This window comes from Diadema setosum, chromosome 1 (genome assembly GCF_964275005.1).
Source record: "Diadema setosum chromosome 1, eeDiaSeto1, whole genome shotgun sequence".
Classification (NCBI taxonomy): domain Eukaryota; kingdom Metazoa; phylum Echinodermata; class Echinoidea; order Diadematoida; family Diadematidae; genus Diadema; species Diadema setosum.
The window spans coordinates 35,214,907-35,233,898 of record NC_092685.1 but is presented as its reverse complement, the minus strand read 5'-3'; the positions used below and the strand labels follow the sequence as shown (position 1 = coordinate 35,233,898).

At 38.9% G+C, this 18,992-nt stretch overlaps 1 protein-coding gene across 1 annotated transcript in view; it reads right to left on the bottom strand.

Moving 5' to 3' along the window:
• Window positions 1-7,458: 7,458 nt before the first annotated feature.
• The window catches only part of LOC140235722 (uncharacterized), a 64,729-nt gene continuing 53,195 nt past the window's right edge, over window positions 7,459-18,992 (bottom strand). The window contains exons 17-24 of the mRNA XM_072315737.1: window positions 18,676-18,762; window positions 16,108-16,301; window positions 15,139-15,343; window positions 13,303-13,495; window positions 11,473-11,558; window positions 10,085-10,186; window positions 9,400-9,443; window positions 7,459-8,325 (exon numbers count right to left, since the gene is read on the bottom strand). Coding sequence (XP_072171838.1) covers window positions 8,208-8,325; window positions 9,400-9,443; window positions 10,085-10,186; window positions 11,473-11,558; window positions 13,303-13,495; window positions 15,139-15,343; window positions 16,108-16,301; window positions 18,676-18,762 — 1,029 coding nt within the window. The 3' untranslated portion in view covers window positions 7,459-8,207. The remainder of the gene's footprint in view (window positions 8,326-9,399; window positions 9,444-10,084; window positions 10,187-11,472; window positions 11,559-13,302; window positions 13,496-15,138; window positions 15,344-16,107; window positions 16,302-18,675; window positions 18,763-18,992) is intronic.

The following is an 18,992-nucleotide window of genomic DNA, read 5'->3' as shown; positions in this document are numbered from 1 at the left end:
GTTATGTTTGCCCATGGGCAGAACATTTTTGTAATGTTCTCCCATGGGCAGAACATTTTTGTAATGTTCTCCCATGGGCAGAACATTTTTGTAATGTTCTCCCATGGGAAAACATTTTCACATAACAAATGACAAACGATACCAAACGATCATATTTTTCACGCAATCGATATGATAAATTTGCCTATCCCATACAATGTGAAAAAGCAGATGAACGATTATTGTAATGCATACAAAAGTGTGATTTGAAGGACCCGCGTGCACAGTGAATTTGACTAACCCATATGAAATAACAGATGATGACTTTTGTTGTCGGGAACATGTACCAAACGTTCCACCCTGAGGGTTTGAAATGCTATTTCGGGAGGCTATAAGTCCCTCGACTTTGTCTCGGGACTTATAACCTCCCTCAATAGCATTTCAAATCCTTAGGATGGAACATTCAGTATGTTCCCTCCCCCGCCAGTCATCATCTATATAATGTACTTGCCAGTGGTAATGGCAAGAGTCAAACCCTCGAACATATGCATATATGACTCTGATGTATATAGACCACTTTTTCTTTGCATACATGTAATTGTAGTTCCCAGTGAAACATACAGCATCAAAACAGACATTCAGTGTTCCGTATAGTTTCTGCTCTATTTAAACACACCCAGAGAACAGCACAGTATTTTTACAAATATTACGGTCCCAGAACAAAGTCTGCATTTTTACACAATCACACAGTCAACCCCAGCACATTGCTCATGTAAATTATGGGGAGGCTAATTTACAGGATGGAATGCTTAACCCTATTTTAACTGGGCTATTTGAGACCAAGTTTTTACGGGGGGGGGGGGGGGGGGGGAAATTGGGTTGGGGGGGTGTTCAATTTGACCCCCCCCCCTTCAGATCTCGGCTGCCGATCGCGCAATTGCCACAAAATTTTGCCTGAAGATAGAGCCGGATGTCAACTACAAGATTACATGGTCATACAATAAAAAAAATATTGGCTTTCTATTTTTAGTAAATTAATGCAAATCTATGCATGAATCATATTTTCACCTATAACTCCATTAAAATGACAGAAGGATCGCGAAATTTTTGTGTCAGAGTTCCTCAAGACACATCAAACAATTTTCTTTAAAAAAAATAGCAAAATCAAAATCAATTTCTTTTGCTTTTTATTGTTTTGTTAATTTCTTATGTATTTTATTGGTTTTTCGACCTTTTGTTTTCTATTATTTTTTGGCCAAAATTTGTTGTGGGCACTTTTCCAAACTTATCTACATTAGAATTGATTAATTTCTATGGTTAAAAGTTGAAATAATCTAATTTATATCAATTTAACAAAAAAACACAATTTGCATTGGATTTGCACACGATATAATGAATTTGAGCCGTTTTTGGGTTGACATGCATACGCAAAACATTATGTAACTTCAGAACAGTGTACCTGGACGTCGCACATTTGGTCTCAAAATATGCGGAAGACTTCAATGAAAAAATTCATGAAATGACGCGGCAAAATCATTGCGCGTTGCGGAATCGTGGCGCGAAGCATCGAGGGGGGGTCAAATTGACCACCCCCCCCCCCCAGTTGGAATAGGGTTAATGCATTATGAGACTAAATTAGAATGTACAAAAACAGATTGCACAATACAAAATATGAATTTATCACAATCTAAATTTTGCAAACATGCAATCTAGGTTTCAGTGCATGGCCATGTACTTCATTTCACAGTAATACTATTTCATGACACTGTGACTATGATTAGAAAAGATGTTAATAATCATGACACTGAATTCATGCGAAAGGTACAGAGACTGCACAATTTTGTAGCATTGCATTAAAGTTTTCTCTTTCATTTATGTTACATCAATGATTCAAATATATATCACAAGTGTGGAATGTTTCAAGTATGAAGATGAATACTTAATGAGACAAAGAACAGACACTTTGATCAAATGATGTGCATGTCAGACAATGGATTTCTGCTGCCACATGTAAAAAAAAAAAAAAACAACAACTAAAAAACAAAAACAACTCTAATGTGTTACATAAATATTCCAACATATTTTCAATTGCGGAATTAAATGCATTTTGCATTTTGTACAAAGGAGCAAGGCAGATGATGACACTTAAACTTATTCCCATACTTGAAATACACATAAATTTGTAAATTATTGCATTGGAAGACAGAACAAGATAATGAATTAGCAGTGTAAATATCATACCAGCCATTTTTTTTTTTTCAATAGCTGTAAACTTTTCATAAATCCTCTAACCCTATGGCCCAAATCTTTGTGCAGTACTGCATTGATATATATATATCTAGTTTCATTGAATTAATGTATTGAGTAATCTCAAAGGTATGGAGAAAAAGGGAAGTTTCAGCATTAAATAGTAGTAAAATTTTAGCACTTTATCTGACTTTTGACCCTTCACAACCAAAATTATATTTTATGAAAAAAGAAGAAGGTGTCAATTTCATCATAATCATATGACCTTTGATTACTCAGCAAAAATAACTTCATATCCCATGTAGCTCGTTTTCTTGAATGTACATTGTAATTCTATTTACTGTTTCTGCATTACACATACTGGTGACAATGAATAAAGATAGAAGTGCTAATTTGTCATGAGCATTCACAAGAGAAGTGAAAGATGTGGACACTATTTAGTCCAGGCGCAGGGACCCAGGAAAAATGACTTCGTTCAACCCACCCCGCAGAAAAGGTTTGACTGCATAGGGTGGTCGGTTAGACTCTCTGGAAAACCCCTAGGTAGTATGTGATTCGAAATTGTGGTATCAATAAAATTTTACAGGCCATTTTAGTTGCGACATGACCATATTGTTCGAAAAAGAGTCTGCGCATGTCAAGACTACTACACGCACCACGAGCACTGCTACAGGCGCCAGTGCCAGTGGTGCGTGTAGTAGTCTTAGCGCACGCAGACTTTTTCCTCGGCAAACAAGGGTTTTTGCCTGCAAACTCACTAGCTGGGGTCAGTGTAGTTTAGTTTCTAGTCATTTTTATTTCGTATTTATTTCTTCCGAGTTGCAGCAAGCCGAGTGAGGTTGCATACCAAGCAATTGTGACCCCAAACCGTTCGGGCGTCGCAATCACTTTGTATGCGCCTTCGCTCGGCTTAGCACAATAAAGTGGGCTTCTACACATGCGCAAGCTGCAACTCGGAGAGATGAAAACGAAATAAAAACGACTAGAAACTAGACTGGGATCGGTTACGGCTGGTACTGAAAATTACAACATAATCACAGTTTTTTACAGTTATTTCATGAATAATTCATCAAAACACCGTAAAACCATATATATATATGTTGCTAGAGATGTCAGCAAAACAATGGGATACATTGTAAGTTAAAATATTGTGCATGGTTACCATGGTAACCAGATGTATACAGGTGACTGATAATCCAAAAAATGCCTCCAACTGCTGCAAACTTTGGTATTTTTTGTTCAGTTTTTTTTTTTTTTTTTGTAGATAGATGAATTAAAAACAAACATTTCTATTGATTATTGTTTTAAAAAAAGTTTTTTTCCTGTTGCCATGGCAACCAGTAATATCCAATCAGGATTCAGCTGTCAATACTTAAGAACTGATGCCCATATTTTATTTTACTTTTATATTAAAAGTGACAATTATAAATTGAGAATTACCGTTTACGTAACGTATACATTGACAACCTTGATGAATGGCTGCCATCTTGATTTTGTGTGTGTGTGTTATTTTTGTCACAAAGTATGACACATTAGCAAATTTGACGCCAAATTTCAAGCTTCTATCTCTTTTTGAAAGATACTTTCTGTTCAATCTTATCTCTTAACAATCTACTTTTAAATGATAGCGACCAGCGTCACCCACCACTTGTCATGAAAAGTAGAGGCCGTGTCACACCAGCCTTGCGTGCGACTTGCAAAGAACAATTTTGACTACCCGGAGGTCCCTGTAGATATCCGCACATGACAGTACCTAGCATGTATCTCAAAAGTAGTCGCCCGGAGGTGCGCACGTATATTTTTTTACCCGCAACCGAGTTTAGGCCCTGTCACACCTTTCCGGGCAAACTACTCGGGCTTGTTACGTGTAGGGATTTTCTAGCATACCGGACATTCCTGAGGGCGGAAAAGGATTTGTGCGAGTCAGCGCATGTGTGTTACTTGCTGGACGCGTTATACTTGCGAGTATACTGTGTGACCTTTGTACCAGTGGCGTGGGGGCTGACAACTTAGTGAAGGAATTCCTCTAATGGAATGGCTGAAATCTCACAGAATTTCATTATCTTGGCTGCATACGGGACTGCGAAGTACCTGCGTGGGAATTGCCTGGGAAGTACTGCCGCTAAGGGTCTCCTACTGGCGTTCTGCGTGGACCTCTACGGGCATTCCCGCGACTCACCCGGAAAAAGTTTTGGTCATGCTCAAAACTTGGCTGCAGTTAAATCGGACTTGCGTGAGCACCTCTGGGCAACTACGCGCTAGATACTCTCAGGTGCGGACCAACTGCGGAGAGCTCCGGGGAGTAAATTTGTTTCCCCGCCAGTCAAGCCGCAGAAGTTCCCCCGTACGGTATGACAAGGCATGAATGAAAATTGCAAACACTCTTGTTCGCCCGCTGAAAATCTTCTACGTGCTGGAAACTACCTCCTCGCCACAAGCCCGCGTTATGGTGTGACACGGCCTTAAAGACGTACTGTCACATCCAAGCCTTGCGTGCGACTGGCGAAGAAGAATTTTTGCTACACGGAGGTCCCCGCAGATAACCCGCACATGACAGCACCTAGTATGTATCTCGCCCGTTTAGTAATCCAGAGTTACGTAGTCAAGTTCTATTTACCCGCAATCAATTTGAGGCCCTGCCACACCTTTCCGGGCAACCTACGCAGGCAGTTTACGAGTGGGGATTTTCCAGGACGCAGGAGATTTTATTTTATTTTTTTTTAATTTATATATTTTTTTTTTTTGCGGGCGGAAAAGGCTTAGGTTAGGTTTGGGCGAGTGTCGCGTGTGTCCATCATGCTGAATCTGTGCTACTTAAGCTTGGTTGATTTGCATATAAGAATCTACGGGCAACTTACGTACTTCAAGCAGGCCAACTGCTTGTGACTGCTTGAGGCAGCTACGGGCCTCCTACTTGTGTTCTGCGTGGACCTCTGCAGGCAATCCCCGCGACTCACTCGGAAAAAAGTTTTGCATGGACATGCTCAAAACTTGGCTGCGGGTAAATCGGACTAGCATGCGCACCTCCGGGCAACTACGGGCGAGAAACGTGGTGAGCATACTGTCAGATGCGGACCTTCTGCAAGGAATTCCGGGTAGCAATTTTTTTTCCCCCACAAGTGAACCCGCAAGGCTTCCCCAGGCACGGTTTGACAAGGCCTTGAGTATGCTCAAAACTTGTTCCATGTGAGTCGCGTTTGCCCGCAGAGGTACACGCAGAACACAAGTAGGAGGTCCCAAGTGGTAGCACCTCGCAGGCAGCTCCCACGCAGGTACTTTGCAGTCGCCCGTATGTCGCTCGTAACTGAAAACGATTCGATTTCGAAGCTGTCACGCAAGTCACACGGAATACACGCAAGTACCAGGTAAGTAGCACGCATCTACCAGGTAAGACGCAAGTTCGGAATTCGCCAACATCCTTCTCCGCCCGCAGAAAATTTTTCTGCTTGCTGGAAAATCCATACTCGTTACAAGCCGGCGTAGCTTACCCGGAAAGGTGTGATAGGGTCTTCAGTTTTCATGCACAAACCCTTTTTTGGTCTAAGAAAGTCTGCGCCAAGACTACTACACGCACCACCGGCACTGTACGTCCCGTAGAGCTTCCTGCAAGTGCTAGTGGTGCGTCTAGTAGTCTTGAGATGCGCAGACTTTTTTACGTTTTTGCCAACTAAAAACAATGAAAAATGGCCTGTAAAATTTTATTGATACCACAATTTCGACTCACATACTACCTGGGGGTGTTCCTGGAGGTCCCATCTACCACTCTGTGTGGGCAAACCTTTTCTGCGGGGTGGGTTGAACGAACTCCTTAATTAAGGCCCGTACAGGAATTAGCGCCTTGACTAATTCTTTGTGAGGTGACATCATTCCATTTTTGTTTTGTTTTTTCTTGGCCAGGAGGGTTCCCCATCACTTTCTTTCAATTTCGGAAACATCCATACAAATAATATAAAGGTGCATGAATAATTCAGATTCTCTAATTGGCTTTTACTTTTGATTTGGTAGATGAATCTTTCAATGACATGTTGCATATGTGGAAAGTCTACAAAGGTCTGTTCTGATATGTTGCAATAACACATAGCTTTCCCATTAAACAAGGTAAAAAACCTATAAAGAAAAAGGTCAACACACAATAATAATGATGATAACAGCTAATATTCATTTAGTACCTCTTCCACTGGACAATAACAAATCCCCCCCCCAAAAAAAAAAAAAAATAAATAAATAGAATAAAATAAAACAAAATAAAATAAATAAAATAAAATAAAATAAAAAACAAAAAATAACTAAAAGTAATAGAAGACATCCATACAATACTTCAGAGAGTTATGGGTCTTAAGTTGTGGGTCCTAATTTATGAAGTTTTTACAACAGCAAAGAATACAGACAGGTTTCAAATTCCAGCACCTTTCATACTGCCATTATCATTAAAAAACAACAACAACAACAACAACATCAACAAAAACAGCCAGTGCACAAAGTTTACATCATCTCTGAATCAGAAAGACAGAGTCTGCTAGCCTTTTTGTACTTCCCACATTTATGAGACCCTCTGCAGGCATGTCACGCAGAAATGTCTATATTCTAAGGCGATATTAATGATAAGCTGTCAATGCTTTTAAAAAGTATCTAAATGTCAGTAAATACATTCCCTATTAAAAGTACCTGCAGTCATGCACAAAGTAGACCAATATAAATCATCAGAATTAGTTGCTGCAAGCATTCTCAGACTGCAAACAACTGTCCAATTCACAGCTGTGTCCGAGGAACTATACTACTATCCATCAAAGTGGGACATACAGACAGGCAGACAGAAAACAAATACATGCACTTCACTAGACATGGGTTGATCTGTTAGCAATAAAGCTAGTATGATGATAATTGTGTGCAAGTCTCAGCCTCTTTCTCTCACACAAATGGATGAACACACTTTATTCACACAAGCTGAACAGTAAAGAGATTTGATTGTGCATAGAATGATATATTACTGAATATGTTAACACATATATAATGTTCGAAACCTGTTGTCATTGTTATGTCTGAAATCAGCTTTCTTGGACCCATAGAGAAAGGTAAGAGAATATATAGAAATACATGTATTCTTTTAAGTATGAACAACAACAATCTATGTTTACAAATTAAAATAGATATTCACAGACAGATCATCAATTTGATTTTGAATGCAATTTGTGCTACAAGTTCGTGCTTGAGGTACTTGAGTGATGGCATTTCTGTAATACTGATGTGTTGAGCAAATGGAAATCTTGAGAAAGTCAACAGTAACAGCAACGGCTAATGGCATTACCAGAATCAATGCTGGATGAGGCTGACATGAAATCAATGGGATAGACATTGACTTTGACAGGTTTAAAATTGAAAGTGCACAGCAGACTCCTTAAATGGGAGTCATGCACAAGGCAAACATTCAAAAGTGACTGTGGGCAGGAGACAAGAGAACAGTACAGCAATGCCAGAACAAGGGAAGAATCAATCCCGAGGAAATGTGGAAGACTATTGTAAGGAAGCTAGAAATGCTGTAGGATAACATGAGATGCACACATCAGCATCGTAATTACAATTGTCTGTATAAATCCAACACAAAAATAACACAGAGGTGGCCTGTCGGGGTAATGGTAGGCACTTAAAATCCAACACATAAATAACACAGAGGTGGCCTGTCGGGGTACCGGTAGGCACTTAAAATCAAACACATAAATAATACAGAGGTGGCCTGTCGGGGTACCGGTAGGCACTCAAAATCAAACACAAAAATAACACAGAGGTGGCCTGTAGAGGTACTGGTAGGCACTTGTAACATGCAGGTCCAATGACATGTAAAGTGCATAGAGAAGAATCATTCATGGAGTGATTCAGAGACGGGATGTCTTGGAATGCTGGTGGTCACTAGGACCTGTCACTTGAAGAGATAGAATCACACACCAGTATCAAGATAAGCACGAGGGAGTTAATGATCTAAGTCATCATAAATGATTATCTCCTCTGGCTGAAGTCACACTGCGATCTCTCCTTGGAGGAGAACTGTAGAGAGTTTTTGAATCATTCAGCTGTTGGTGTAGGTGGGCCACTGTACTCTGGTACCTGCAATCAGGAAAGGGAAATGGTGAGTGGAAGAGTAGTAATAATGCCAAAATTTTCATGGAAGAATGAGGAGAGGTGAAAGTGCAGAGTAGACACCACTGAAGAGCTATGGACAAGGCTCCAATTACGTCATCAAGCCATGGCTCAAATTGCTGATGGGCAAAAAACTGCATATGGAGGGCCCCCGCATGCGTGGGCAAGCACGTAAGGGTTACATCCCACGTCTCATCATTGCATACGAGCTAGAGCTTTGCGCTTAAAGGGGATGGCTAGTAACTGATCAGTGGGAATCAGTGGGAATGTTGGGGGATGATTGTTGCAATCTTTGTGGGATTCATTTAAGAGTACATTATATATCTATTGTTGTGTGAAAATTATTTGCTTCAGAATGGCCTCATCTTCAAGTAATGTGCAGTTCAATGTTTCCAGGTTAGCATGCCTGTACAGTGTCGGGGCAATTGTTAACGGGCCGTTAACGATCACCCCGACATCAGTTACTAGCCATCCCCTTTAACGCAGACGTGATTTGTTTTTGCCCCTCAGGCAATGCATTTTTTGACATCATGGAACCTCATCTGTATGAGATACTTGACCTCTCTCAAAGAAAAAAAAAAAAACTACACAAACAAAAATTTTGTAATTTGTGAGACGTATCTAAGTATCTCTCCATAGTATTGTGGCACATGTATTGTACAAGTCAGTTGATGCACAATTCACAAATATTTTCATAGCAACTTTATGCATCTTCACACAGTAATGCATCCAAAAAGGTAACTACCCAACTTCATACCTGATGAACCAATAACTAAGATAACACTGTGTAACATATCACTCATTTAGAAAATTATATATCAATGATATTCATGAAGAAGCAAACAATAAACATGCATTTCCTTACCTGCCATACAAGAACTGTTATTGGACTCAAAGCATAAAATCATGAAATGAAGCAAGTTTCCTATGTGACAATGTCAGAAGTGGAACCTAAAATGTACAGCAGGAATACCTGAAAGCAAGTATTAATAGATCTTAGTAAGTTTCCACGCATGTCTCGACCACGTTATTTGGCATTACCTGTTGTACTTTTCTTCAATGCGCTGACGTTCTCTCTCCAGCTCCTGTGAACACAAACAAATCTCATACTTGATCTACATCCCCAAATGCTCTAAGTGTGGTGCTTCAAGACCAGTAACACAACAAACTACACTCTTAGACAGAGTGACAGTCAGTGAAAGAGTAATAACTGTGAACTTTCTTTTTCTATATAAAGATATCTACTCATTGCATCTTTTTTCTTCTATTTTTTTTTTAATAAACAAAATGGGAAGAATAAAAATGGAACAAACGCTGTACAGTTCAGGGGATCATGATCTAAATTTTGCTGATTTACTCATTCCCTGTACATGATATCTCCAGGCAAGACAGACTGCTATGTATTATCTTCTGATGACAAATATATACTCAGTAATATATGTTAACTAGAAAAATCACGTAAGAATTATCTGAGATTACAGCTGAAAGTCTGACAATGATTATGACAATAAGCAATTGATAGCACATGATAGCCTGCCACCTTTGGCTCAGCCTTTTAAATATGCTCCAAATTTCATTGAATCTGAAATTGGAATCAAATACATCAAAATCCAATGAAATCAAAGTAATTTGATCAGTCTATTGGAGTTATACATGTCACACATTCATGATGGACAGCTGATGAATACTAACTCTTCATTAGCTACGGATACATAACAAGGCATACCTTAAGCCTGTCAAAGGATGCTTTGGGTGATGGTGGTGATGGAGGGGGAAACCGATCAGGTTCTCTCAGTGCCTCAAATGAGCTCTCCACTATCCTTGTACCCTGTGCAGAGACCAAGGTCACATTAAACATTCATGCTCTGACACCCAGGTCATATCGAATGCTTATTAAATTTGTTACAACAGTATCTACAAAAGGAGATACCAGGAAGCTATGATTCTAATTTTGCATTTACTTCTGTTTATATACACATAATCACGTATGTACATCTGGGGAAAGTTTGATTATAGGCTCTGAGGTGTTTCCATGGTGTATGGTTGTTGTGTGCCATAACTCTTTCAGCAATGAAACTTCCATCTTCTGGCAGGAGGAAACTAGATATATCGCTACGGCTACTGATATGCCTCTGCCATAATGCATGGTTCTCCTAATAGGTCTATAGTACAATGTCTTGACAATGTGTGATGACAGTTTCACACAATTGGCAAAATATTAAAATGACAGGTTTGACACAAATGTGCTGAATGTTCACTTTCCTAGAACTAGGTTCAATTGGATGAATGATTAAAATGTCAGAGTGCAGGTATTTGGGGAACTGATGATTTTTACTTGACTTTTGACCCTTTTATAAGTTTATGCATTGAGTAATTTTCAAGGTATTGAGAAAAAGTATAATTTCAGTATCAAATGGGAAAATAGCATTATCTAAACCTGGCCTTTGACCTTTGACCTCACAGTTCCAAAGAGAATCACTGTTAGGTTGAACATGCATAAATATGTAAGTTTCATGATGATACCTTGAGTTACTTTCGAGATATGGAGGAAAAAGTACAATCTAGCACTTTCACTTGACCTTTTACCTTTTGACCTTTGACCTTTTGGCAAGAAACTTCCCCAAAAATATATATTGGGTAATACATGCCATACATCAAGTTAAAAAAAAACAACCTTCAGGCATATTGCATTTTAAGGAAAGTAGTGATATTTTGAGGAGTTGACCTTGCCTTTGACCCCCTGACCTTTGACCCATGATCCCCAACTTCCCTAGATAATCACTGCCCATCGGTACAAGCATATATACTAAGTTCCATGAAGATACCTTGAACCATTTGCGAGATATGGAGAAAAACATGAAATTTCTTTTTTTTTTCACAAAATAACCTGTGACCTTTGACCCTGTGACCCTAAAATCCACACACAGTATTATCCCCCAAGGATATACCCTCATACCAAGTTTGATGTAAAACCACGGTTCTTGAGATATCGACAAAAACAAAATGGGACGGACGGACGTACGGACGGACGGACGACCCGAAAACATAATGCCTCCGGTCACTTCGTTGCGGAGGCATAAAAAAGAATGTCCCATTGTACAATCATATACTCACTGCTCTGATATGGTCTTCCATGTTTTCTACTTGCTTCTCCAGTGACTTCACTGTGTGAGCCCGTTCCAGGTTTTGCAGATGTAAATCTAAAATAAAAAATAAGAACAGCAGAGGAGATAGTATGCAGAAGTGTTATCATAATCTCCATAGAAACAATAATTTCTATTCAACGTATCCCATCATGTAAATCTAGCAAAGATGTCTGTGTGATTCAATTAATTACACATTTTGTTCTCTATTTGCTGATTGGCATGGACATCTCGAAAGAGATGGCCAAATAAGGGTTACCTATACTCCAAATCCCGATCCTATCATTATGATCGTCCTGTTAGACTAAGTCATTGTTTTCCCAGAATGAACTATATCTAAGTAACGCAATGTCAACATTAGGGGATGAAGCATATACTGATAAAGGAAAAAGTAAATCATAACCAAGTGCCTGGGTTAGTTAGAACATTTGGCCAGAGTGCAGCTGCTTATTTGTACAATGCTGCAGCTGAAAATGTAAAAGGTGATGGGAACTAAAAGGAGGTGATGAAGGAAAAAGTGATGACATATGTTGCCAACCGCTGAACATTATGCAAATGTCATTGGAAATAACAGGTAGAAGTGGGGTAAAATTTCACATTGCAAAATTGAGTAATTCACACCTCATGGTATAGAACAGTGGAAATATATACTCCGTTAAACCAATTCCACTATGTGTCTTAACGAAATCTTAGCCAAAGAAATACGAAATGCAGTTTCACTACATCTTTTTATTTTAAGTTGTTGACATATACCAGGGTACCTCCTTAAATGTCTTTTTTTACTGCAAGAAATTGGCTCACTTTAGGAAGAGTTGATTACACTGGTTAGTTCATGCCTGATGGAAGATACTCTCACAGTACCATTCTATGAAACTATTGAATGCCACAGAGTAATATAACCCCCCCCCCCCAAAAAAAAAAAAAAAAAAATAAATAAATAAATAAAATAAAATAAAATAAATAAATAAATAAAATATCCAGAAAAGTAATCTTGGAACAAAAATGTTTCAAGACAGGACTCAAGTATTTTGGGAAAATGCATTCCATATAATGCATATGGGTTTCAGTGAGCTCCATAAATACGGAGCATGTACAGCAATGCTCTTGCACCACAAGAGGAGTAAACACTATGCCAGTGCCAGCAGATCCGTAATATTTTGTTAACCCGTTCCTCCCGCAATTCTCAGAGAGCCTTCAATTCCCTAAAACAAGATTTTCTTTGCAGGTCGACGGAGAATGGACAGGTTAGTAATCCGCCTGAGTGAAAGCAGTCAAGTGGTACATGTACATGTATCTCCTTTGCACGGTCAACTACATGTGCCACTGAACAATGAAAATACTGATCAATCACTAGATATGAATACAGCATGCACAGACGGGCTCAAAATCTCTTTTGTTCTACACAAAGTAGGCACCTGAATGAGGTCAGCGAAAGCGAATTTCTACTGAGCTCAGCCGTGATTGCTATGTACATCTTCATGCGAGTTCTACATCAAAATAAGCTTGCACGACATTGGAAAAAAAGGCAAATAATACTGTGATACACATGATTTTCATACAGAAAGAAAACTGATATTGAGGCATGAAACTCTTATCTTTCTATCAAAGCCATTTTACTGGGCAGCATACCACAAATAAACATGAATTTAGGCCACAAATGCAGGCACTCTTGTCTACATTTTGGAAACCTGGTATACCAGGTTCTGGTACATCAGTTGATGCCATGGGAACCTGGTATACCAGGTTCCCATAAGGAAGGAGTTAACATACTTACTCTGATTCTGTGAAACATCTTGCTTACCTTCCTTCTCTCTCTGGAGACCCCGTAGGAGGTCTTCTGTTACATCTAGCTTGGTTTCGTATGCCACTCTATTGGCCAGTTGCTGTTTCTTTATGTCATCAACCTCGGATCGGCTGCGGTTCAGGTTCTCAGCAAGCCTAAGTCGCTTGTCGGCCTGTCTGCGGACTTCCTCTTGGAGCCAGTACAGTTTGCTCTGGAAAAGAGATGAAACAGTTTGGTCTAATCCATTTTGAGACTGCTATTAAATGACATACTGTAGTGAAATTTTATATTTGAATTATTTGAACTAAAAGTCTCTTTTCACCATGAAATCTTGAAGTTCGAGTCCATGTCCAGTAATAATAGTTAACTCTGACAAGGCAATTTATCTTCATTGGCAAGACTATCCCAGGAGAATTAAAGCCGTAGGTTCTGTGCTTTGAATTGATAATAACAATACTGAAAAGATGGGAGAAAGTGCTAGAATCATCTACACTTCACCTTTCAGCAATTTCCACCATTTGCTCAAATTTGACCACGATATGAGGCACTTACTACAATTTATCATGGAAGATAGGTTTCTTTTAACGGTTAATTCAAAATTGCATAGAAGCAAATTATGAGCCACCGAGAGCAAGTTAAGGAGTATTGTAAAAGTGGATATTTTCGCGCGACTAATTTTTCGTGCTTGGCCGGGTAAGAAGGGTTTCGCGTGCTTATAATTCCGCGGAATCAATACATCACACACAGGAACATATGGCAAAAATATTTGTGTGCTTTTATTTTCATGGTACTGTCTGGTTGCGCGAAATGTGCGGAAATTTCCACACCGCGAAAATTTCCACTTTTACAGTAAGCATCAGTGAAAAACAAAAACAGCACTGACTTCAGTTCTCTCACTCTCAATTGTTAATTTGTAGACCATAGAAAGGTCACATGTGAGATGCAAAATCTGGTAAAAAACAAAACAAAACAAGAAAACAAGGCAACCTCCAAGTGATGCCCTGCACGCATATTGCAATTTGTGATTTTACTGTTTCTCCATGTAGGTTCAGTAATCTTTTGACCTTTGACCTTGTCCATCTAACCAATATTCAAACTTGACCAGCATCTCTAGGTGATGTACATGTGGTGTAAGTTTTGTGGACATAGCACAAAGCTGTGGAAAGTTATTGAGAACACACTCTGTATGACACTCATACCATGGAAAGTTCATTGATATTTTGACCTTTGACCTTGTCAGGATTCACCAGATATTCGAACTTGATCGGCATCTTAAGGTGATGTAAACGTGGTGTGAATTTGGCGGTGACAGCTTGAATCTACAGAAAGTAATTGTGAGTACACCACAATACTATGTTTACAGTGCTAATCAGGTAAGATTCATGGACCATTTGACCTTTGAACTTGTCAGACTTCACCCATTCTTAAACATGACTGACATCTTTAGGTTATGTACCTATGGTGTGAGTTTGGTGGTCATAGCTCAAATCCATGGAAAGTTATTGAGAGTACACCACTATACGGTGTGTGTAGTGCTTTTCAGGGAAAGTTCATTGACATTTTGACCTTTGAACTTGTGGGACTTCACCCATATATGAATGTGACCGGTATCTTCAGGTTATGTACCTGTGGTGTGAGTTTGTTGGTCATACCTTAAATCTATGGAAAGTTAGAGAGAGCACACCAAATTGTTGATAATGCCGATGCCGACAACATCGATGAAGGAAAAGCAAAGCCTATGTTTCGCTTCTGCTATGCAGGCAAAAAAAGAAAAAAAAAGGTATGCCATGGGAAAGGGCTCAACCTGAAATCTATGCTATTCCAACAGCAATCACCTCCTTATTGTAAGCTCACCTTGAGATCATGCAGCATTGTCTCATGGGATTCATGTGGGCGAGAGAATGGCTGCAGGGTCTCACTGTCCAGGCTACTTTCGCTGACCAAGCCAACCAGGATGTCCACCTCTCTGACCAGTGCCCTCAGGGCATCCTCATGATCCAGTCTCAGGTCTTGGATGGTTAGCTCTGCCCTCTGCAGGTGCTTTTCCATGGCTGAGGCTCTGGGGAAATGATTGAACAAGCAAAAGTCATTAAACACAATAAAAATGCAGGGTTTAGTGGCTAAGAAGCGCTGAACTCCTAATGAAGACTGGAATTACACCTATGACATAGAACAAACACTTCTACAAGAAAAAAAAGTTTTCCACATGACATATTTTGAGAGAGTTATAACTACTCTGAGAAGATTCATATCTAAACAATCATGATTTTTTTAAATATGACATGTACAGCACTAACACGATCGACAATTTTGATGTATATATTATTGTTTTCTTAACTGTTGTCATATAATTATTTTATCAATAAAGACTGAATTACACAAAAACAACAATAAAAAAAACATGATCGACAATTAGCTCAGAGCATATACACAGTCCAAACATATACACATGGATTACATGTAACCACCTACAGACAAATATTCACATTAAGACTATACTAGTACTTAAACCTGAAGCCCATCTTGCACAGGTAGATTGAAGTCTAATGCATTACCACAGTAAACTGTCACCTTCATACCTTGGTGAAACTATGTTTCTTGTCTTCTATCTATGATGGCCTTTAACACATCTGCTAAACAACGTCTTAGAGCTAAGTTCTGCAAAGAGCATCATATGTCTGGAGCAACTAGACATTCAGAACTCACCTACATATTTAATGCTCTCAATATCAAACCCTGAATATATAAAAAAAAAAAAAAAAAAAAAAAAACTTTTTCAGTTATAGTGAACCTGTTTTCTCTATGGTAGTGTCAATGGCTAACCTGTTATCACCAACTTCCACAAGCTGTGTCTGCTCCTCAAACCCTGCCCGCATTCGGTCGTAGTTCCTTTTCAATTTGATGTTTTCGTCGTCCAGGAAGCGAAGTTCCTCCCTCACTTTTTCTGCTTCACTTTTAGTTCGGTCTATTTGACGTCGCAAGGATTTTGCAGATGATCTGGACTCAGCTAACTCGATCTGATGGAATAAAACACACATGCATACAGCAGACAAGGGGAGCAATTACAGTATGTGTGGTAAGGAAGTCTGTATAAGCTATTTAGGCTGTTTCAGGGGGAGGACATGGCTTTGGCTTTATGGATTGAAGCAAACAAAAACAGGTGGAAAAATTATGGTAATTCTTCTCATATCAGCTTCTCAACTGAATCTCCACACAATCAGAAAGAGAATTATTAACAAAAATCATTTCTAATATTAACTTCAATTTCATAAAACATGTACTTTTTATTAAGGGCATGTCCAAATTCATCTTCAGCTAATAATGGCAATACGTATATCATTTTAAAGCCAAACCTCAAAAGTTTAAGGTTCAAATGATTCTTTTTTTTTTTCCCCTTTTTTTTAATCCTTTAATCTTTTTTTATGATTTAATGAGGAAATTGATAGATTTGATATCATTGAAAGTTCTAATCTTCGGTACAGCTGTACACAACCAGACAGAATTGAGGAATAAATCAAAACGAGTGAAAGGAATGGACCTTTTAAGGGAATAAAACAAAGGCAAAAAGTTGGTACAGTAGCTCAATGTAGAGGTCAACCTATGCTAAACAGAAAAATAGGGAGGAATGACAAAGTGAATCCACAACTGAAAACATGTTTGTCATTTTGCTCCTGGCAAAGATTCTCTTAGGATCAAAAGCTTAGGCCCATTTCGACTCCAAATTTGTAATTACCACTAGACCAATAAAATCAGTAAAAAACTAGAAATGTCGCTACAGCGACTGGTTATACCCCCGCCAAACAACATTTCATAAGCTTTGGTCAAAACAACATTTCATAAGCTTTGGTCAAAACAACATTTCATAAGCTTTGGTCAAAACAACATTTCATAAGCTTTGGTCAAAAAACTGAGGAAGTAGTTAAATCCGCAAGATCTTTCCTTGATCTTCTGCCATTAATATGCCGTTACCATGGCAACGTACTTTCGGGTACTGTCCAAAAAAGCGTCTTGCACATCTACAACCAAAGGCACACATCTGTACCAAGTTTCATGGAAATTGGGCAAAAACTGAGGAAGTAGTTTGCAACACAAAATTTTCCATCATTTTGACTCATAATATGTGAGCTGTTACCATGGCAACATACTTTTTGTCACTGTCAAGAAATATGTCATGCTGACCTATATCCTAAGACAAACATTCAATATGAATTCCATGAGAATTGGAAGAACACTGATGAAGCAGTTTTGCCATGAAGCATTTTGCCCTATATTTTACCAATAACATGCCGTTACCATGGCAACGCACTTTTTGCCACTGCGGAAATATGTGTCTTGCACATTAACATATTCAGATGAACATCTGTACCTAACTTCATAAAAATTGATCAAAAACTGTGGGAGGAGTTCGCGACGCAAGATTTGTACCCATTTTTGCCCATAATATGCCGTTACCATGGCAACGTACTTTTGGGTACTGTCAAAAAATACGTCTTGCACATCTACAACCCAAGGCACACATCTGTGCCAAGTTTTATGGGAATTGGTTGAAAACTGAGGAAGTAGTTCGCGACGCAAGATTTGCAACGGACCGACCGCCCGACCGTCCGCTGATTCCTATATACCCCCTTCAAACTTCGTTTGGCGGGGGTATAAAAAAAAAAAAATTGGTCATTATCACATAGTTTAAAGTTGTCTCTACAGCAAATCAAAGTATAGGTACTAGGACTCTCACACCCTTTCAAATTCAGAGAATTTTGAGGACAAACTTAGTTTTTTTAAAATGTGGTATTTTCTGGTCTCGTACGTTACAGAGCACATAAATTGCAATATTTCCTAATTAAAGCAGTGTTCATAATTGATAACATCTCTACATGGGCCGGCCCAAAGTAGCTACTAACTATCAAAACAAAGCCCCATAAATATTAATATGTCTACATGGAATGCTTGTGTAACGTCTCTGAGTGTCCCATACATCACATTTCAAACACCTTGGACCTGCCTCAAATGTTCAGACCAATACTATGTAATTGTTGCTATATTTCCATATTCTTTGTTTCCATGCAGAATAGCCTCACCTTGAGGAGTGCAAAATGCAGTAAACCTTTAAATCTAAAACTTGTCTAAGTTATTCCAACTTCTGGTATGGCTGCCACAATGCCTTGTAATGCCATGATGATGTCATAGTCAAAGGGGAAAACCTCGATCAGCAACTGGAATTGACACAATCCTTATCATTGCCCTCTATCGCACACATAAGTGATAGGTTGGTGGACCAACGTCAACAAGGATATAATGGAAACAAACAAGACACTAAATATGGAATATAGATGTTTCCACAGGCCTATAAAGAGAATTTTTTTTCTTTGTAAGCATGAAGTTTTCACAGTCTACCTTCAGTGCTTGAATCTCCGCCTCTAATTCAGCTCTCTCACGTTTCTGCTTCAGCACTACGTCCTGAACTGTTTTCTTCTCGTTGACCTGTGCAAGTACAATTTAAACATAGACTTTGCTTGTAATGCCCACATTCATAATGCCTATACCTGTAATTCTGCATGTGTTGGCAAAGTTGCAGATACAATAATGGAAATGGCATGTGGCAAAACCTGGCAAACTATCAGGGCAAATATTGCTTTGTTCTTATTCAATGTCTGCAGGCATATCTGAAAAATAATGTTACTGTTATGTGGGTGTAGATATTGCATTGCCTT